The 22457-nt window shown below is 43.1% G+C and overlaps 1 protein-coding gene across 2 annotated transcripts in view; it reads right to left on the bottom strand.

The window, feature by feature from the left end:
- Window positions 1-14801, bottom strand: part of LOC115472699 (kappaPI-actitoxin-Avd3b-like) — an 80696-nt gene extending 65895 nt beyond the window's left edge. The window contains exon 1 of one of the 2 annotated variants that reach the window (XR_003942538.1): window positions 14617-14800. Coding sequence is in view for 1 of the 2 variants with exons in the window: in XM_030207059.1 (XP_030062919.1) it covers window positions 14617-14730 (114 nt within the window). In the remaining variant the exon portion in view is untranslated. Of the gene's footprint in view, window positions 1-14616 lie in introns of both variants that reach the window. The other variant, XM_030207059.1, reaches the window with a different exon arrangement.
- Between the last annotated feature and the right edge of the window lie 7656 nt (window positions 14802-22457).

Here is a 22457-nt window from a genome sequence, read left to right as displayed (position 1 = left end):
AGGCGCCCATCTCTCGGCCGATAAACACGCCCCAGTCCTGCCTTCACCACGCCTCTGACCCCCCCCCCCCCCCCGTCAACTTTGTTTGTTCCCGCGACGGAGTGCAGTTGAAGACGCCCAAAATCGGCTTTCGATTATACTGATTTAGGCGCCTTTGCGAGATGGGCGCTCATCTCCTGATTTGGGTCGAAATATGGGTGCCCATCACTTTCAAAAATAAGGCCGATAGTAAAAATGTTTCTAACTATATTAAAAGCAAAAGATCAGGTCACGTGATGCGATGAGCTGAGCAGCTGTGTTTCACTGCAGCTCGAGAACCCTCACCCTGTAATCGTGGAATTACTGCACTAAAAGAGTCCAAAACCCAGCGATTGCACTCTATATTACTTTATGGACAAATACGTTAGTAAATCTCCAGTTGCAATTGCGTTAAGGACCGGGAAAAAGGAGAAAGAAAAAAGTAAAGCGCCCACCCCGGATTCCAAAATGGTGGACACACTACAGCAGGCGGACCAGATATTTTCACCTTCACAGCTTGAGCAACTAACAACTGCAGTAGTGAGAGCATGGCAGCTTAAGTGGGACGCGCTTGACCAAAAACTGGATGCTTACCAGACCAAATTGGAAGGATTAGGGACTCGCATGGAAGATGTTGAAACCAGGGTCTCGGCCCTCGAAGATGACTCGCAGGGTTAAAGTGCAGATATGCGTGAGATAAAGCAACAGCTACAGGAACAAATTGACAAACTGGAAGATCTTGAAAATCGTTCCAGGAGGAACAATGTCAAGATCGTGGGCATCTCAGAGAATATACCGGATAGGAATCTAGTGGTGTGGCTCACGGACTGGTTAACTAAAGAGCTGGTGTTGTCAGATTCCCTTGGGTCCCTGGTGCTCGAACGCGCGCGCCGCATAGGCCGGAAGACAGAAACCCAAGACAGGCCGTGTGTGGTAATCGCGCGGGTGCTTAATTATCGGCATAAACTGGAAATATTAAACGGGTTTAAAATCCGCAGAGGAGAACTAAAACATGAAGGCCGGCAGGTGTTGATGTTCCAAGACTATTCTGCAGGGGTCCAGGACCAGCGACGGAAGTTTCATTATTTATGTACTGCGCTGGCTCAGAAGCAAGCTAGGTTCATTCTACAATACCCTGCAGTGCTGAAAGTTCACATTCAAGGACAATGGAGCACATTTAAAACCCCAGAGGAGGCAAAATGGGGGCTGCGCGAACAAGGTATCATCGAAGGGGACTGAGAAAAGTAGCGAACATTACCTGCAAACCAGTTATTATAGTACATTAGTTGCAGTAAGTAAAAGGAATGACTGTTTACACGGGGGAGAGGGCTCTCTGCTAATCAGGTGACCTCTTGCCGTTACCGGGCCTTGGCCTGGGAAGATGGCAACAGGGTGGAAAGAGAGGGGGGGTTAGGAAGGGCTTGGGTTTTGGGGAAATATATACATTGGATGTTGAGGGGTACCGGAGATCTCGACATGTTTCTGGGTTAGATTGGTCGGGCTTATACTTGGTTGTTTGGGAGGCCAAAGGGGAGATTGATTTTGGAAAGATCCTGGAGCCTGGGGAGCCACGGTGGTATTTCGGGGGCAGGTGGGGCCGTGGAGACGGGGGGGGCAGTCTTACTGAACAAAGTGGGGTTCGAAGGATGACCACTAGAATACTATCTTGGAACGTAGGTGGTATTACCTCCCCGATTAAGCGGGCTAAGATACTTACAGTGCTGAAAAGGCACAAAGCTGACGTGGAGGGGCATAATCGAACGAAAACGTCTATCTCCATGGGCGTTTATCTCCAAGAACGGGTCCGTGAAGGGGCGGACCGAACCGTATTTTGGGAAAAAATAGACGTCCATGTTTTATTCGACAATTTGTGAGCTGGGCGCTTTTGTTTTTCAGCGATAATGGAAAATGAAAGCGCCCAGCTCAAAAACGAATAAATCCAAGGCATTTGTTCGTGGGAGGGGCCAGGAGTCGTAGTGCACTGGCCCCCCTCACATGCCAGGACACCAACCGGGCACCCTAGGGGGCACTGTTACAAAAAAAAAAAAAAAAAGGTAAAAGAGCTCCCAGGTGCATAGCACCCTTCCCTTGTGTGTTGAGCCCCCCAAATCCCCCTCAAAACCCACCACCCACAAGTCTACACCATTACTATAGCCCTAAGGGGTGAAGGGGGGCACCTACATGTGGGTACAGTGGGTTTGGGGGGCAGTGTGGAGGGTTCCCATTTACCAGCACAAGTGTAACAGGTGGGGGGATGGGCCTGGGTCTACCTGCCTGACGTCCACTGCACCCCCTAATAACTGCTCCAGTGACCTGCATACTGCTGCCAGGGAGGTGGGTATGACATTTGAGGGTGAACATAAAAAGTTGTGAAACAGCATATTTTTGTGGTGGGAGGGGGTTTGTGACCACTGGGGGAGTCAGGGGAGGTCATCCCCGACTCCCTCCAGTGGTCATCTGGTCGTTTAGGGCACTTTTTGGGGCCCTATTCGTGGAAAAACAGGGTCCAGGAAAAGTGCCCTAAATTCTCGCTAAAAACGCATATTTTTTTTCCATTATCGGCGAAAGGCGCCTATCTCTGATCGGCCGATAACCACGCCCCAGTTCCGCCTTCACCACGCCTTTGACACACCCCCATCAACTTTGTCCGCATCCGCGACGGAGTGCAGTTGAAAACGTCCAAATTCGGCTTTCGATTATACCGCTTTATTCGTTTTTGTGAGATAAACGTCTATCTCCCGATTTGGGTCGCAATATAGGCGTTTTTCTTTTTCAATTATAAACTGGATAGCGTGCTTACAGAAGACACGCTTAACAGATACAGAGCATGCTAAACTAAAAAAACTGTGGGTTAGTGAAGTGTTTGCAGCCTCCCCCCAGAGTAGAAAAGGGGGAGTCGCAGTGTTATTTCGGAAAGGGCTCCCATACAAAGCAACAGTAATGGACAAAGGGCCTAAAGGGGATTATATTTTATTAAAGGTGTGGTTACTAGGGAGGAGCTTTATACTACTAGTCCTATATGGGCCAAATAATTATGATGCTGGCTTTTTTTCAATTTTTTAGCCGGGAAGTGTCTACAGACCGGTGGGGGAGAGCTGATAGTAGCAGGTGATTTCAATGCAGTAATTGACCCACGGCAAGACTGCTCTAACACGATAGCTTCACAATATCGGGAAACGAAAGCTAGAGAGTTTCAAGTATTTAATCGGACCCTTGACTTAATAGATCCATGGAGGATACATCATCCAGGAGAGAAGGATTATACACACCGTTCACAGGCACACAGCACCTTTGCTCGGATTGATTATATTATGTTGGCCCGCTCTATATTTTACCTAGTAGATGCAGCAGCTATTGGCCCGGAAGAGATTACTGAGGGGGGGAGAGGGTGGAGATACCCTGCCCATTTATATCTAGACCCGCATTTCAGAACTCATATACAAAAAAGTTGGGCACAATATATAGAACATAACAGGGTGCATGCTAATTCACAGCCCGAGCTTTTCTGGTCAGCCTCCAAGGCAGTACTGCAAGGTGCCATCATAGCATACTGCAGTGCTAAGAATAAAAAGAAAGCAGTAGGCATCCTAAGGTTAGAACGGCAATTACAAAAGGCTAAAAGAGTACACTTACACCACCCTTCATTGGTTACTTTAGACACTTGAAAAGCCACTCAGGTGGCACTAAACAGTTTACTACATGAAAAAGAAGTTAAATCAGCTTTATATTACAAGTATAAATTAAAGAGGTTTGGTAACCGGGCAGGAAGAATGTTGAGTCGGCTAGTTAAAAATTCAGGACCCCCGAGGACGGTGACCTCCTTAAAAGGCCCTGGGGAGAGTATATATCATTCAGTGTAAAAAATGTAACGAAGGATGCTATATTGGAGAAACAGGCCAGATGCTTAAGACAAGATTCAATTTACATAGACATCACATGAACAATACAGCCAGTAGGGCCCCCACCCCGGTGGGACAGCACTTCACAGAACCAGGACACTGTACCAGTGATTTCACAGTGAGAATACTGAAAGGTAACTTTAAAACCATACAAGAACGTAAGACCTTTGAAGTCAGAATGATTGAATATTTTAACACCCAACAGAAAGGACTTAACAAGGATCTGGGGTTCCTAACCCATTATAAACCATAAAGCTGTATGTCTCTGTTGATCACCCCACCCCTCACCTATCCACACCCATCCTGTTAGAATATCAATGATATGCTTTGATGTCCCCATGCATACCTCCGACCCACCCCCATCCTCCCACCCTGTCAGACTGTCATAGTAATGCTTGAATGTTTTCACTTATATACACTGTCAGCTAGCACATTTGCTTATTTCCGATCTGACGAAGAAGGGCAACCTTCGAAAGCTAATCAAGAAATGTATTAAGTTATGTCCAATAAAAAAGGTATCATCTTATTTTCTTTTCCATGTTTTATTTTGTTTGATTTCTATTGATAACCTTAAGAGTGGACTAACACGGCTACCACACTCCTCTACTTAATTTTGACTGAAATTGGACTTGCAGCAAAATGAAAATTGGCGAGGGTGCATTTTCGGTCTGAGACCTTACTGCCACCCATTGATTTAGTGGTAAGGTCTCATGCATTAACTGGGCGGTAATGGTCTACATGTGTCAAATGCCTTTTACTACCCAGTAGTGCCACAAGCCAGAAAATAAAAATTATTTTCTGGCATGCATAGTAGACGTGCGTAAAAAATGAAATTATTGCCTGGGCCACACGGTAGCTAGGCAGTAATTCCAAATTGATGCTTATTGATTGCACGTTGGTGCCTATGCAGCTTAGTAAAAGGGCCCCTAAATGAATTCTTTGCTTTGGTCTTCACCGAGGAAGATTTGGGAGTGATACCAGTGCCAGAAATGGTATTCAAAGCTGACGAGTCAGAGAAACTGAATGAAATCTTTATAAACCTGGAGGATGTAATGGTGCAATTTGACAAATTGAAGAGTAGTAAATCTACTGGACCAGATAGTATTCATCCCAGAGTACTGATAGAATTGAAAATGAACTTGTGGAACTATTGCTAGTAATATGTACTTTATCTTTACAGTCAAGTATGATACCAGAAGATTGGAGGGTGGCCAATGTAATGTTGATTTTTAAAAAAGGTTCCAGAGGAGATCCGAGAAATTATAGACCGGGGGGGGTGCTGGGAAAATGGTAGAAACTATTATAAAGAACAAAATTACAGAGCGTATTCAAAAGCATTGATTAATGAGACAAAGCCAACATGGATTTAGTGAAGGGAAATCTTGCCTCACCAATCTACTACATTTCTTTGAAGGGGTGAACAAACATGTGGATAAAGGTGAGCCGGTCAATATTTTATATCTGGATTTTCAAAAGGCGTTTTAACATAGTACCTCATGAAAGACTCCAGAGGAAATTGGAGAGTCATGGGATAGGAGGAAGTGTTCTATTGTGGATTAAAAACTGGTTAAAAGATAGAAAACAGAGAGTAGGGTTAAATGGTCAGTATTCTCAATAGAGAAGGGTAGTTAGTGGGGTTCCCCAGGGGGGTCTGTGCTAGGACTGCTGCTTTTTAACATATTTATAAATGATCTTGAGATGGAAGTAATTAGTGAGGTAATTAAGGGGTCCTTTTACTAAGCCGCGCACGCCGAACAGGCACCAAATTGGAGTTACCACCCAGTTACCACGTGGCACTTGCGCATGTCCGCTATGTGCGCCTGAAAAATACATTTTATTTTCTGGCATGCATAGTGAATGCATCCCAAGTGGCATCTGATGCACGTAGGTCATTACTGCCCAATCTCTTTACTACTAGGTCTATGAGTGGCAGTAAGGTCTCAGACCCAAAATGGATGTGCGGCAATTTTGATTTTGCCACGCCCATTTTTGGCATTTTTTGCAGGTGCGCTGAAAAATGGATCTGCTTGCGCCGAAAACCCATACCTATGCTACCGCAAGCCATTTTTCAGTGTGTCTTTGTAAAAGGACCCCTAAATTTGCTGATGACACAAAGTTATTCAAGGTTGTTAAATCACGAGAGAATTGTGAAAAATTATTAGAGAACCTTACAAGACTGGGAGATTGGGCATCCAAATGGCAGATGATGTTTAATGTGAGCAAGTGCAAAGTGAAGTATGTGGGATAGAGGAACTCAAATTATAGCTATGTAATGCAATGTTCTACATTAGGAGTCAGTGACCAGGAAAGGGATCTAGGCGTCATTGCTGATGATACGTTGAAACCCTCTGCTCAGTGTGCTGCGAAAGCTAAGAAAGCAAACAAAATGTTAGGTATTATAAGGAAAATAAAATAAAAATGAGGACGTTATAATGCCTTTGTATAGCTCCATGGTGCAACCGCACCTCGAATATTGTGTTCAATTTTGGTTGCTGCATCTCAAAAAAGATATAGTGGAATTAGAAAACGTACAGAGAAGGGCAACGAAAATGATAAAGGGGATGGGACAACTTCCCTATGAGGAAAGACTAACACGGCTAGGGCTTTTCAGCTTGGAGAAAAGATGGCTGAGGGGAGATATGATAGAGGTCTATAAAGTAATGAGTGGAGTGCAACGTGTAGACATGAATCGCTTGTTTACTCTTTCCAAAAATACTAGTACTAGGGGGCATGCGATGAAGCTATAAAGTAGTAAATTTAAATCAGAGAAAATTTTCCTCACTCAACATGTAATAAAACTCTGGAATTTGTTGCCAGAGAATGTAGTAAAAGCAGTTAGTTTAGCGGGGTTTCAAAAAGGTTGGGATGGCTTCCTAAAGGAAAAGTCCATAGACCATTATTAAAATGGACTTGGGGAAAATCCACTGCTTATTTAGCAGCATAAAATATATTGTACTTTTTGAGATCTTGTCAGGTACTTGTAACCTGGATTGGCCACTGTTGGAAACAGGATGCTGGGCTTGATGGACCTTCAGTCTGTCCCAGTATGGCAATACTTACGTACTTATGTATGTTTGAGGATCTCATCAAGACCTCCAAATTTTTGGACTCTGTTTCATGCACCACACTCTCTGATATTGCCAAAAAAAATCTAGACTCATCCACTTCTGCAAAAGAATTGTTTTCTACCATTACTTCTCTGTCTGCAAACAAAGCTTCAGGCTCTGATGGCATTATCCCACATGAGACCTTACCACTTGGTCAATGGCTTGCGGTAAGGTCTTAGACCCAAAATGGACGTGCAGCAATTTTCAAAAGACATTTTTTGTAGGTGCACTGAAAAATGTCTTGTGGTAGTGTAGGCATGGGTTTGGGGTGCACACAGAATTATTTTTCAGCGCACCTACAAAAAATGTCTTTTGAAAATTGCTGCACGTCCATTTTGGGTCTAAGACCTTACCGCAAGCCATTGACCAAGTGGTAAGGTCTCATGTGGTAACTGGGCAGTAATGGTCCACACGTGTCACATTACATCTTTCAGATTTACAGATACAGTGCACTCCATTTAAGTGCACGTCGGATAAGCACATGCTCTGTTTAACTGCATGCCGTACTTCGGTCCCGCTTTTGGTGCCATCAATTTCTATGGGTACAAACTTCGGTTTAGCACACCACTGATAAGTGCAAGATTCACTTATATGCATGGTTTAAGACCGCTCCTCTGCAGAAAAGACTCCACATAAGCACGCGCACGAAATATGGAAGCCAATTGGCGCGTGACAACCAACGAGATTTCAAATTTACTGCCCTTTTAACTGCCAAAGGCAGAATAAGTGAAAGAATGTTGTTAGAGTGTCCACTGGGGTCATCGTCGCACAACTGTAAGACTTTAACACTGACTGAACGAATAGAAGTTCTTAAAAAATGAGAAAACAAAGTCAAGCATCTATTGCTAAAGAATATGGCGTCAATCCCAGTCAAATTTCACGTATCTTGAAGCAGAAAGACCAGGTTCTGGAAGACTGGCAAAACAATACAAATCCACAACGGAAATGAAAACGGGCGGGAAAAGCTGAGGAGGTAGAAGATGCTCTTCTTCAGTGGTTTTCTCAAGTCAGGAGCAGACAGTTTCCTGTCAGTGGTCCACTGCTTATGGAGAAAGCTAATCAGCTAGCTGAAAGTCTTGGACTAACTGAATTCAAAGCCACTGTTGGATGGTTGGAAAGATGGAAGGAGAGGAACAACATAAAATTCAAGAAACAGCATGGTGAGAAACAAGACATTGATGACTTTGGTGCTGAAAATTGTGTTGTTGCAGTTCTTCCTACCATCTTGAATGAGTTTGCACCTCGTGACATTTTCAATGCTGAAGAAAACGGTCTCTACTGGCGAGCGATTCCTGATGGAACACTTGCATTCAAACATGCTGAAACTACTGGAGGTAAAACGTTGACGGACCGACTGACGATCCTCCTTTGCTGCAATATGGATGGGAGTGAGAAGTTGGAACCCCTCGTCATTGGAAAGAGCAAAAAGCCCCATTGCTTCAAGAAAGTTAAGCGACTTCCTGTGTCATACGAGGCTAATGCAAATTCATGGATGACTAGGGAAATTTGGAAGCATAGGCTAAAGAAGTTAAACCCTAGAATGCGGGCACAAAAGCGTCAGATTTTGTTGCTTTGTGATAATTGTGCTGCACACAGGGATGATGTCAGGCTGTCTAACGTCAAGGTTGTCTTCCTGCCACCAAACACTACCTCTCTGATCCAACCTATGGATCAGGGCATAATAGCCAATTTCAAACAACATTATCAGGCTCTTGTGCTACGTCGTCTGATGAGCGTTATGGATGACCAGACTGGCAAGGATAAACGTGCTGTTGAACTGGCTCGTAATCTATCACTGTTGGATTCCCTACATATGCAGAAGGAAGCCTGAAAGCATGTTACACAAGCAACCATTGTGAACTGCTACAAGCAGGCAAGCTTTGTTAAAGATGTGGAGAGGGACGAGATGCAGTTGTTGCAAACGCGTCAGATGAACAGGTTATTGACATCCCAGCTGGTGTTACTGAAGAGGAGTTTCATCACTATGTGGCTGTTGATTACGATCTACAAACATCTGACGACAGCACTGATGTCGAGATATGCGCCTACACGCAGGTAACAATGGCTGATGAAACACATAATGAAATGAGCAGCGAGGCACATGCTGATGAGATTCAACTATCTCCTCCTGTCACTTTTGCAAGAGCGCTGGAGAGTCTCAGCACCGTGTGGGCCTATCTGGAGGTCACTGGATGTCAGTGCTATGACAGATTTTACCATCTGGCAGATGTAGTCTATGGAACTCACACACCCAATAGTGTACAGAGGACTATAACTGATTACTTCAAGTAAGCCTAATGTCAGTTAACGGAGACTGTGTACTGTACGTATAATAATAAACAGTACTGTACATATGTTATCAGATGTCAAGCTTCTTTGGGTCACAACGGTTAAGTGCACGCTCCTCTTAACTGAATGCATTTCTTTGGTCCCAGACCCTTGCACTTAAGTGGATTGCACTGTATTTATTTCAGTTCCTCTGACTCATCACCATTAAATACCATTTCTGGCACAGGTTCTCTCTCATACATTTTCCTAAGTAGACTGAAGCAAAGTATTCAATAGACTCTCCACTATGGCCTTGTTCTTGCTGAGTGTCCCCTTTATACCCTCGGTCATCCAGTAGTTCAACTGATTCTTTTACTAGATTCTTGCTTTTAACACACCTAAAAAATTTTTTTACTATATGTTTTTGCCTCCAAGGCAATCTTCTTTTCTAAGTCTCTCTTTGCCTTCCTTATCAGCACTTTGCATTTGACTTGCCAAGTTCAGGGAACATACCATCTGAGCAGTTTACAAATTTTACAAATAAGAAAAGAAATATACTAATGAAAAGAAATACAATTAAAATAGGAAAGAAAAGAAAAGGAAGAAGTCATAAACAGTAAACCTAAAACTCATTCCTTATACTGTTTACTATTTTCAGTCTGATCCTTCTTACATTTTCTGAAGGTTTATGGTTTATTTTTTTATATACTGCCATTTCATGCAAGGCACAGCAAAGTGGTTTAAAATATAAGGTTAAAAATGTAAAAGAAAAGAACTCCATTGTTCAACAGGAAAGCAAATAAAATAGGGAATACACAAACAACCGAAGGACATGCATACAGAAGTCATTCAAGCCTTCATCTGTCAATCAAGATAAGTCTAAACCTGAAAGACAGGGCTAATTGCCCCCTAGTATCTAGCCTCATTAGGGGTTAATATTAAAAGCAAGTTCAAATAAATGAGTTTTAAGGGCTGCCCTGAATTTCAGAAATGATAGTTCAAGAGCAAGGCACCAGGAAGCACGTTCCAAAGGGTTGGGGCAGTACAGTAAAAAGTACAATCTGTGGTTGAATCCATTCTGGTTATTTATATAGATGGGATATGTAGGTGCCAATCATTGAGGGATTGGAGCAATCTTGGCGGGAATAGGGAGTAACGGCTGAGGACAGATATAATGGAATTCCTGTATGTAAAACTTTATTTGTCAAAATGAGTACTTTGTATTAGACACAGTAAGAAACTGGAAGCCAATGATTCCTGATGAACAGTGGAGTAATATGATCTGACTTACAGGTATAGGCTAAAATTCTCAGTGCTCTATTTGGTTCTGATTGTATACATCTTAGAAGAATCTGAGATAGTCCAGAATAAACAATATTACAGTAATCCAAAATGTGAAACAAAGATGGCATAGAGAAGTTTCATTTTTGAGGAAGGATCAAGGAAGACACAAAAAAACAAGATTTGACCAATGCTGATACTTACGGTTCAAAACCAAGGATGTTCTTTGAGCTTGAACAGCCTCTTTCAACCTACTTTTCAATCATATTAGCTGTCTTTGGCCTTCCTTCTGCCTTTTTAAATACGTGGACTATTATCTGGTCAGGGCTTCCAGGAAGGTGTTTTTGAAAAACATGCATGCCTAATGTAAATTTTTGACCTTTGCAGCTATTGTTCTAAGATTTTTTAAAAACCATTTTTCTCATTTTATCATATTCTCCTGTTTGTAAGTTAAATGCCAATGTATTGGATTCCCTGTGTGTACTGAACATGGTTATTAATTCAAATCTGATCATGTTATGATTGCTGTTGTCAAGTGGCCCCAGTGCCATTACCTCTTGCACCAGATCATATGTTCCATGTCTGTCTATTCATTCTGGCCAGGAGGATGGTAGTATACAAAATCCTGAGTACTGTAGAATGAGTAGAAGTGAATTGATTTTTTCTTTCAAAAAGTACAAAGACACTCAAAGTTATATGGAAATACTTCTAAAAGCAATAGGAGGAAATATTTTTTCACTCAACAAATAAGCTCTAAAATTCATTGCTGGAGGATATGGCATCAGTGGTTAGCGTATCTGGGTTTGAAAAAATGTTTGGACATGTTTCTGGAGGAAACAGACATGGGGAAGCCATTGCTTGCCCTGGGATTGGTAGCATGGAATGTTGCTATTATATGGGTCTCTGCCAGGTACTTGTGACCTGGATTGGCCACTGTTAGGACAGGATACTGGGCTTGACGGACCATTGGTCTGACCCAGTTTGGTTATTCTTATGTTCTTTCCCCCAGATTCTAGTTTAAAAGCTGCTCTCTCTTCTTTTTAAATGTTGATGCCAGCAGTCTGGTTCTACTCTAGTTAAGGTGGAACCCATTCTTTGCCAGAATGTTGTCCAGTTTGTAACAAATTGAAAAGCCTCCTCTCTGCGCCAGCATTTCATCTGTGCATTGAAACTCCAGAGCTCTGCCTATCTCTTGAGTCCTGCATATGGAGCAGCAAGCACTTCTGAAAATGGTTTCTGAAAATGCTACCCTGGAGGCTGTGGATTTTAGCTTTAGGAGTCTCCCTCCTACATTTTCTTATGTATATATATATTTATTATAAAAAAAATTAAGCAAATGAAACCTCGTTAGGAGTTACGGATCAAGAAAGGGATCTGGGTGTCGTCGTCGATGATACGCTGAAACCTTCTGCTCAGTGTGCTGCTGCGGCTAGGAAAGCGAATAGAATGTTGGGTGTTATTAAGAAGGGTATGGAGTCCAGGTGTGCGGATGTTATAATGCCGTTGTATCGCTCCATGGTGCGACCGCACCTGGAGTATTGTGTTCAGTACTGGTCTCCGTATCTCAAAAAAGATATAGTAGAATTGGAAAAGGTACAGCGAAGGGCGACGAAAATGATAGTGGGGATGGGACGACTTTCCTATGAAGAGAGGCTGAGAAGGCTAGGGCTTTTCAGCTTGGAGAAGAGACGGCTGAGGGGAGATATGATAGAAGTGTATAAAATAATGAGTGGAATGGATCGGGTGGATGTGAAGCGACTGTTCACGCTATCCAAAAATACTAGGACTAGAGGGCATGAGTTGAAGCTACAGTGTGGTAAATTTAAAACGAATCGGAGAAAATTTTTCTTCACCCAACGTGTAATTAGACTCTGGAATTCATTGCCGGAGAACGTGGTACGGGCGGTTAGCTTGACGGAGTTTAAAAAGGGGTTAGATAGATTCCTAAAGGACAAGTCCATAGACCGCTATTAAATGGACTGGAAAAATTCCTCATTTTTAGGTATAACTTGTCTGGAATGTTTTTACGTTTGGGGAGCGTGCCAGGTGCCCTTGACCTGGATTGGCCACTGTCGGTGACAGGATGCTGGGCTAGATGGACCTTTGGTCTTTCCCAGTATGGCACTACTTATGTACTTATGTACTAAATCTCCTAGTAGGGGAATTCACTCAGAATACTTTACCCACTACTATAACAGGAGTCCAATCCTATCATTGGTTTCCATAATGGAGGGAAAAAAAGAACTGATGGGAAAAATACCTCCATAACAGAGAAAAACAATTGGTTCCAAAAAATCCCCCCCCCCCCAAATTATTATCAATCAAGGAACTGAATGCAAATGCACTTTATATAAGTACAAAAATCAAAAACAAAGTTCTGGAGCTAAAAGTTCTTTTGAGATGAGGTCTTTCTGAAGCAGCAAGTTTTGCGAAACAAGGCACTTTTGTTGAGGATGTCAAAAGAGAATGGTGTTGGGGCAGCAGCGCTAATGCACGTTGATATTATTGATATTTAGTGACTTAATGATGTTCGGACAACGGCTCAAGCAATAAGGAGGAGTTGAACTGGAATGCTCTGTCGCAAGTGGATTTACAGAAACAAGTTACAGAATGTTCTCTAAAGTCACCTGTTTGAGATAAGTGCAACTGTTTTACTGTGGCCACTATATTTGGTTTTTAGGCAGGCCTGCTGGCTCTTAATCAATGCTAGAACTTTTGTTTTTGATTGTTGTTCTTATATAAAGTGCATTTACTTTCAGTTCCTTGATTGCATGTAATTTTTTTTTTTTTTGGGGGGGGGGGGGGGGATTTTTTTTCTTGAAGGACTGTTATTAGTTTATGGTATAACTAGAGGCAGACACAAACTGGCTAAAGCAGGTCTATTTCTCCCTACTCTAAAACATTCTGGACTCTGTAGTCCTAGCAACATGCTTTTGGTGCTCTGCTGTTTCACAGATGAGCAAGGAATCACTCTTATTTGCTGAAGAGGGTCCCACAGATTTCCCTTGTATGGTGCCAATTTCCCTGTCACTCTATATCCTGTGACTTAGGCCTTTTACAAATTTTTGCCGAAAATGGACGTGCGGTAAAATAAAAATTGGCGCTCGTCCATTTTGGGTCTGAAACCTTACTGCCAGCCATTGACTTAGCGGTAAGGTCTCTCGCATTAACCATGCAGTAATTGCCTACGTGTTTCAAGTCGGACTTACCGTCCGATTTTCACTGCACGCCAGAAAATAAAATATATTTTCTGGCACGCATATCGTATGTGCGTCAAAAATGAAATTACCGCATGGGCCACTTAGTAGCCAGGTGGTAACTCCGAATTGTTGCACGTTGAGCATGCTTAGGCACCTATGTCCCCTACATGCCTTGTTTTATTTCCCACCCTTGCCTTCCTACTGGAAGTGCCTCCATTGAATGGAGGGGAAAGTATGAGAGTTATATACAGTGGTGTAGCTAGGTGGGACCGGCCCCTGGTTTTGCTGGTGGGGGTCCCCAACCCCCGTCAGCTGAAGCCTTCATCCAGCGCCGGTATCTGGCACCGCCGCATTCACTGCCCTGCTATCTCTTCCCCTCACATCCAGCACGCTCCTTTTAGTGAAAATGAGCATGCTCAATTTCACTAAAAGGAGAGTGGTAAAAGCAGTTAGCTTAGCGGGGTTTAAAAGTGGTTTGGATAGCTTTCTAAAAGAAAAGTCCATAAGCCATTATTAAAATGGACTTGGGAAAATCCACTGCTTATTTCTAGGATAAGCAGCATAAAATGTACTATTTTGGGATCTTGCTAGGTACTTGTGACCTGGATTGGCCACTGTTGGAAACAGGATACTGGGCTTGATGGACCTTCGGTGTCTCCCAGTATGGCAACACTTATGTACTTATCAGGTGGACTCCCAGGACAGTGTGAGTAAGTTACCCTGCAGCTCCTGCATCTAGTTAGAGCATTCAGCCTCTTACTATCAATATGCAAAAGGTTTCACCGGCCTCTCCACTCTCACAGTTCAACATTTATCTTTTAAACAAACATTAAACAAAATTACCGTCCAATAAGGCCATTCATTCCATGACGTCGTCGTCGTCGTCGTCGACTGTGCCTCTGCCTGAAGCACACAGGTCAGAAGCAGCCCCACAGTCAGCACCAGTATTAGTCTCATTGTCTCGGCTCTCCTCTGTCACTGCTATGCACCAAGACGCTGTCTGGTAGTAGCTCAATGAGAGTAGTCCAATCCCTGCAGAGAGCTCCATATTTATACTATTCACTGCAGAACTAAAGGCAGGAAATAGGGAACATGTACACATGCAGCCATTCATAGACTACATTGCACAATGGAACTATACCAGTTTTTCTTGGCCCTTAGTGTGTTGTGCAGAAATCCAAATAAAATAGAATAGGAGAAAACAAAGGATGACACTGAGAGTTATAAAACACATCTACTTTTATCTAAATACCAGGAACATGTTTGACTGGGGCATTTTCTTTACGCCTTGTAGCGCTATAGAAATGCTAAATAGTAGTAAATCAGAAGTCACTAGGACTGAATGAAGTTCTGGTTAAAACAATTAACAGTCTGAATTTTGTGTTCCTATCTAACTGGTGCCAACACAAGCCAGGCAATAGAGTGGTTCTCCCAGATATAATCCCTTCTAAAGCTGGGATCTGGCTACATGTGCTCCCACCCACTCAGGATCAGTGAGGAGGATGCCATGAGACAGAGATGGTTTATTATTTTTAGTCAATGGTTTGTGAATCTTGGAAAGATCAAGGGTTCATTTTTCTCTGCTTCATCATTTTGTGATTTTTGACTCAATTGACCACAAGATTTTATTACAATGTCTTAAATTAATTGGGCTCTGGAACATAGGTTGCATGTTCCTGCTCAAAAAGCTTGCATGTGCATCCCCTAGGGCTGTGTTCAATCATCTCTACTTTATAGGCATATTTTACTCAAGTAAGCTGCAGGATGATGAGGAAGCCAGGTCCTGCACTCCAAAGAGGAGCTGGTGGTGGCTGAAGTGAAGAGAAGTAGGTGATAGTGGCTGGATTTGGAGGGGGTAAAAGGAAGATGGAGATAGAGGGGAGGAAGGGTTTTAAACAGAAATAGAGTAGGGGTATGGGATAAGAAAACCAGGCAGAAAGGGATAATAGTGTGGAAGGGAAGGAGACAGAAGGGGGTGCAGGAGGAGGGAGAGGTAGAGAAAGAAGAGACAGAATGGGATAAAATCGTAGCCCTCCACCACACAGACACACATACCCTCATGTTTTCACCCACACACATTCTACTACATGCCTACCACACACACCGGGAACCCCCTCCCTACATATATTATGCTCCATATTCACAACATGTTTTCTACGTAGAGATGTTGTATAATTGATTATATTCCAGTTTCTACTCATGTTTATGACAGAAAGTTGGTGCTTTTGTGCAAAGAACAGGAATGGATATGCCATTAGAAAACTGAAGAACCTCTGGGTCTTAATGCAAAACATTGAAGGCATTGGGTTCTCTTAACATATTGATGTTTCCAGTGCTATATGTCTTTTATTATTATTACTAATGACGTCATCCGCTGAGATAAAACCAGAAGTTGAGCAGTGGCAGCCATCTTTGCAGAGCAGATGAGCATTTTGATTCAAGAAAGTGTTTTTACTAAGCATTCACATCTTGATGTTTTGAGTATGTTGTATATTACTGAAGGTTTATTTGAAATATGTTTTTCCAGCTTTATTTGTCCTGTTTACTGTGATGCAGTGAGAAGCGCAACGCTGACCACTGTCAATGGAACTATTTTGAATTGAAGCTGTTGTGCAGTAAGTTTTTTCTAATAAGTTCAGTTATGACAAATTTATGAATAAATGTGAAATAGGAGGTTTTTTGAGCCTATGAGATTATCACCCTTTCTAGTCTAGGAATTCAGGGTTATGCTCCAGAAGGGGTTCTGAGGCTTTTTCCTCCTCTTTTCCTAGTAAAAACATGTCCACTGAGTTTGTGGTGTTTAGTTTTTTGTACATTTTTTGTTTGGAATCAAATCCAGTTCTCCAGGTTCTCAGGCTGCTGCACTAACCACTAGGCTATTCCTCCACTCCAAGGGGTTGGTGAGAGGCAGCCTTTTCAGCGCTGGATGTTGGACCAGTGAATGCCACCACCTCAACTTGGTCAGCAGAGGAGCATCATGAGCCACAGTGCAATGGGAATTAAATCCTCAGAGCTGATTGCCAATGCAGGGAAAACAGTGGCAAGTGCAAGAGTAGGAGCCATTGGAGGTAGAAGCAGCTTGCTGAAAAGGAATGAAATTGTTTGGTGAGTAACCACAGGGTGAGAATTTAGTACTGGTATGCTATCTGAAGCACAGGCGTTGATACAAGCAACAACTATTTAAACAGCTTCTTCAGAGTTTGGCTCAGGTATTCATTGGAGTGGAAGTTACCTCTTTGGATATAAAAGTTCACTTGCATATACAAGAGAAAGTACAGGAGGAGTCAGTTTGAAATGTTGAGATTATAGAGCTGAGTTGAACGCTGAAAAAAAATGAGCCACAGTAAAATAGCTAAATATGAGCTTGCATTTAGAGGTTTGAGAATTACGCCAAGTACTTAAATTTAAGATTCATACATTTTTCTGATCTGGCAAAAGTATTGTCTTCAAAAGCTAATAAAAAATGTATTTTTAGTCCAATTAAAAAGGTATAATCTTTTATTTTCTATTTATTACCTTGTAAAGTAGACTAACCAGCTTATAATTGAAAAAGAAAAACGCCTATATTGCGACCCAAATCGGGAGATAGACGTTTATCTCACAAAAACGAATAAAGCGGTATAATCGAAAGCCGAATTTGGACGTTTTCAACTGCACTCCGTCGCGGATGCGGACAAAGTTGATGGGGGCGTGGGGAAGGTGGAACTGGGGCGTGGTTATCAGCCGATCAGAGATAGGCGCCTTTCGCCGATAATGGAAAAAAAATATGCGTTTTTAGCGAGAATTTAGGGCACTTTTCCTGGACCCCGTTTTTCCACGAATAGGGCCCCAAAAAGTGCCCTAAACGACCAGATGACCACTGGAGGGAGTCGGGGATGACCTCCCCTGACTCCCCCAGTGGTCACAAACCCCCTCCCACCACAAAAATATGCCGTTTCGCAACTCTTTATGTTCACCCTCAAATGTCATACCCACCTCCCTGGCAGCAGTATGCAGGTCACTGGAGCAGTTATTAGGGGGTGCAGTGGACGTCAGGCAGGTAGACCCAGGCCCATCCCCCCCAACTGTTACACTTGTGCTGGTAAATGGGAGCCCTCCACACCGCCCCCCAAACCCACTGTACCCACATGTAGGTGCCCCCCTTCACCCCTTAGGGCTATAGTAATGGTGTAGACTTGTGGGTGGTGGGTTTTGAGGGGGATTTGGGGGGCTCAACACACAAGGGAAGGGTGCTATGCACCTTGGAGCTCTTTTACCTTTTTTTTTTTTTGTAACAATGCCCCCTAGGGTGCCCGGTTGGTGTCCTGGCATGTGAGGGGGACCAGTGCACTACGACTCCTGGCCCCTCCCACGAACAAATGCCTTGGATTTATTCGTTTTTGAGCTGGGCGCTTTCATTTTCCATTATCACTGAAAAACAAAAACGCCCAGCTCACAAATTGTCGAATAAAACATGGACGTCTATTTTTTCCCAAAATACGGTTCGGTCCGCCCCTTCACGGACCCGTTCTTGGAAATAAACGCCCATGGAGATAGACGTTTACGTTCGATTATGCCCCTCTAAGCATGCCTACCACTCCACTCATAAATTTTCCTAAATCCTCATTAACATTGCCATTTAAAGAAGATTTGTTGAAATGTTTGGAGGATCCTAATGTAACCCCTAAGGGGTTAAAAATAAAAAATTTACCTCGGCAGTGCAGGGGCTGAGCAGCGATTCTGGGCGTCGTCGGAGAGAAGAGAGCACGTCGGCAGCAGAAGCGGATTTGGAGAGCTGCTGTGTGAGAGGAGGGGCAGTGTCCAGAGCAGCATGCCACCCTTCAGCTATTTCAGCAGCGCAGGAGAGGGGCAGTGCGGGGCGAGAGCGGAGAAGTGGCAGCAGTGTGGGGGAAGCCCAGGAAAGCCCTGATTGGCTGTGCATCGGCATCTGACGTCATTGAGGATGTTAGATGGCCGCGTGGGCTTCTGGTCCGGGATTCCCAAGGCCTACAGGAACCGGCTCCTCTCCTTAAATCAATCCAGTTCTGAAGTAAAAGAGAGACTGGCGTGGGACTGAGGAAAGTGGGAGAAGTGCTCCGGTCACTCTCACAGCATTTTTAAAACGTATGTCAGCGGGAACGCGGTGTCTGGTGCTGCGCGTGCACCTGATGGCAGCCAGGAGCAGAGAGGAGAGAGTAAAGCACAAGCTAGATGCCGGCTTGTGGCAGCCGTGCAGCGGGCGTGTGCTGAAGAGGAAAAATTGAAAATAGCCCATTCAGAGAGTAAAAAGGTACAGAAATGTACTTATTTAAATTCTGTTTTAAGAAATGTATGGGCAAAAATGTTTATTGTGTTCTAAAGTTGAATGTTGGAGTGGTTTTGGGTTGTATTATGGCATGAGCTTGTGGGTTAGAGCTCAAGCTCAGGAGTGCTGCTGAGAATTCTAAATGGCACTTTTATCAGCTGGGAGGTGAGTTTGATGCTAAGCACACCTGTTTTGGTGGTCTCAGTTTAGTAAAGTAAAAAAAAAATCTGTTAGATTGGGTTGATTTTTTGAGTTGATTGAGAAGTGTGAAAGTGACTAGGCTTAGTTAATTAATTAAAAAAGCTTCGCAGGTGTTTTTAGGCTTCTAGTTGCGTGTTTGAGAGCTGAGTTGAGAAGCTCCTGACTAAAGAGAAAAATAATTTCAAATTTCAAACAATTACTTGAGTATCTGGTGAGGCATAATAAGTTAATAACATCATGCTGAGAGTTAAAGTCTATTTAGTAGGCCTATGTACACACCTAAACACTTACTCATTCTGGACTATACTCTATGAGAAATAATTGAATAGTAAATCTCTACAGAGACTTAAAATAAATTACTTAGGGAAAAGTAATTAAACTGAATTGAAATTTATTACAGCAGAGTGCTGATACTTATCAGAGAACTTTAAAGTCTCTGAGTGTTTTATCATAAGCCCGGTGGCTCTATATTTGTGATAAATATATTGAAATTTAAAATTATTTGTGGGTGGGTTAGCATAGGGCTCAATAATTATAAATTCTTTTTGCTGGGGAAAGCTAGTTAGGGAAGTAATATAAAATTTCAAATGGAATTCTTTGACCAGCTAAATTAGTTAGGGAACAGGTTTCTTTCCCTTTAAGTTTTTTAAAGGATAGAGTAGTAGGTACAACCAGACCTGGTTCCAGTTATATCAACACATCTAAGGTACCAAACGTTAAAAGAAAGACCAAGATCAGAAGAATTCAAGAAAGCTTGAAGAAACAGCTAAGTCATTAATTCGGCTAGACAAGTACACTGAGAACTTAGATACCTAAGGGCCTTGTTTACTAAGCAGCATTATAGGCACATTAACATTTTTAACATACGTTAACCACGTACGTGCCTACAATATCCCTATAGGCGCTACATGGTTAGCATGCGTGTTAAGTGTAGGCATGCTAAAAACACTAACGAACCTTAGTAAACAGGACCCTAAGAGACTAGATCTAAACAAATATTTAATATTTACCTGCATGACCGGTGAGAAACCTGTAAACAGTGGCGCAGCAAGGGCGGGGCGGTGGGGGCGGTCCGCCCCGGGTGTCAGCAGGTGGGGGGGTGCTCCGCTCCCGCTGCTCCCACCCTGCGTTTAAAAAAAAATTGTGAAGCGGAGTTGCAGGCAGGCAGCGCCTCGCGTCTGCCCTGCTTGTAAAAGAAGTAAATCTTCTCGTCGGCCTTTCTTCACTGTGTCCCGCCCTCCTCTGAGGTAACTTCCTATTTCCGCGAGGGCGGGTCACAGTGAAGAAAGGCCGATGAGACGACGAGAAGATTTACTTCTTTTACAAGCAGGGCAGATGTGAGGCGCCTGCCTGCCTGCGAGAGATGCTTCGGCCTGCGGTGGGGTTCAGAGAAGTGCTGTAGAGGGGGATGTGTTGCCTTGCGCTGATCGGAAAGAGCAGGAGGGGAAGCCCCGGAGAGGACTGAAAAGCACGGGGCGCTGCTAGGCATGGGGGAGCCCAGACTCGCTGGTCCCAAAAGCGCCTGAAATTGGATCGGGATCATGGAGCTGCAGGTGTTGGCTGCTTTCTGCTACTGGATCCTCCTGCCCCTGTCCCTCTTAGCCGGTAAGTGACCTCCGTTGTGTCTTGCGAGCTTCTTACCCAGGGCTTTTTTGGGAAAGGTTTTCTTGGTAGGGTGACGGGTCATGGCCTCATTGTGCTGCCAATGAGAGAGAAAAAAAACAAAGCATCTGGCGCAGTTACTGGCCCTCAGGGTATAGGAAGCAAAACTTGTTTGTCCTACACGGACTCATCCGCAAATAAGGAATTGGGGGGGGGGGGGGGTGCAGAGACAGAGGTTGACTGGTTGGTTCAATCCATATCTATCAATCAAAAAGCTGCTCTGCTTCTGGCTACAGGAAGCCTTAAGCAGATTCTTGGTCAGCTTCAGAGAAGGGAATGGAGCTGAGGCAGGGGAGTCAGCTTTTCAGAATGATTAGGGGTTCCAAACTCAAAGGCAATAACCCCTCCCTGGGCACATACAAGGAATTCTCTGAATATTGGGGGTGCTCCTGCTGGTGCCTATAGGCTGGGGAATCAGCGCATTGTAGTGTTTAAGATGCTTTCCTTTCCTTGTGTGATTTGTAGAAATGACTGCTTATGGTATGGTAGAATTGCTCTATAGGTCCTGAGTGTTTTGTATTCTCGGTATGCCTAGTACTGCGTTTGGGGGGGGGGGGGTGTTAAAAAATGACTGGCCCCGGGTGTCAAGTACCCTAGCTACGCCACTGCCTGTAAAACAAACAAAAGACAAAGAATCAATTTCTACAAATTAAAATAACAGCGTAAACTGTAAATGTTAGGTTTGTGTTAGAATAAAAATTTTGTTTATTAAAGGTAAATACTTAAATGAAAAATTTTCTGTGAGAGTTCTGGAGATCAATGGTATGGTAATCTATAGAACAAGAAACACATTGTTAAGTATACTTCAAGTTTGATACTAAATAATAGTAATACATTTATTTTATCTTAAAAGTATAACACTTGCCTGTTTGGGTTATTCACTTTAGATCTTTTCCCCTCCTATTTTTGAAACAGGATGGCGAGGTTAGTGTCAATATTTGGGCCTTTACCTCCGTTTTGGTGAAAGTATATCTGAGGTATTAAACTGGGTACTGTAGGATATACTTTTCACTCTTGAAGGTAGAGTCACACTAAGAAGACCATCTCTTCTACCTTAAGGATCCTAGCCCACTGAAGAAGAGATGTTTTGGTTATAGGGAGCCTTCAGAGCAATAAGAGCTTTTGGAGGAGAGTTTGAATCTGATTCAAGTATTCCTCATGAGAGGAGAAATTGAGAGCCACCTTGTGTGATGATCTTAGTCAGTCCTGGTCTCAGATCCTCAATGTTCTAGGTCTAGTGCCCTTTAAAGGCCAGTGAGACAACCCTGCCAAGGCCTTATTAAGTAGTCACTCTACTTTCAAGGACCTCACATACAGCAGAACAACACCAAAACTTTCCCAAAATCAAAAGATTTAATATTATTATTATTTATTGCATTTGTATCCCACATTATCCAACCTATTTGCAGGCTCAATGTGGCTTACATAGTTTTGAAAACATTGTCATTACAGGATAACAGATACGTTTCGTATTGAGTAGAAATTAAGTGAAAGAAGAAAGAAGAAGGAAGGGGGTGATTAGGGTAACAAAATTCAT

The sequence above is a fragment of the Microcaecilia unicolor genome, chromosome 6, assembly GCF_901765095.1.
Source record: "Microcaecilia unicolor chromosome 6, aMicUni1.1, whole genome shotgun sequence".
Taxonomy (NCBI): Eukaryota; Metazoa; Chordata; class Amphibia; order Gymnophiona; family Siphonopidae; genus Microcaecilia; species Microcaecilia unicolor.
The sequence above is the reverse complement of the archived record's forward strand: the minus strand, read 5'-3'. Positions and strand labels throughout refer to the sequence as shown.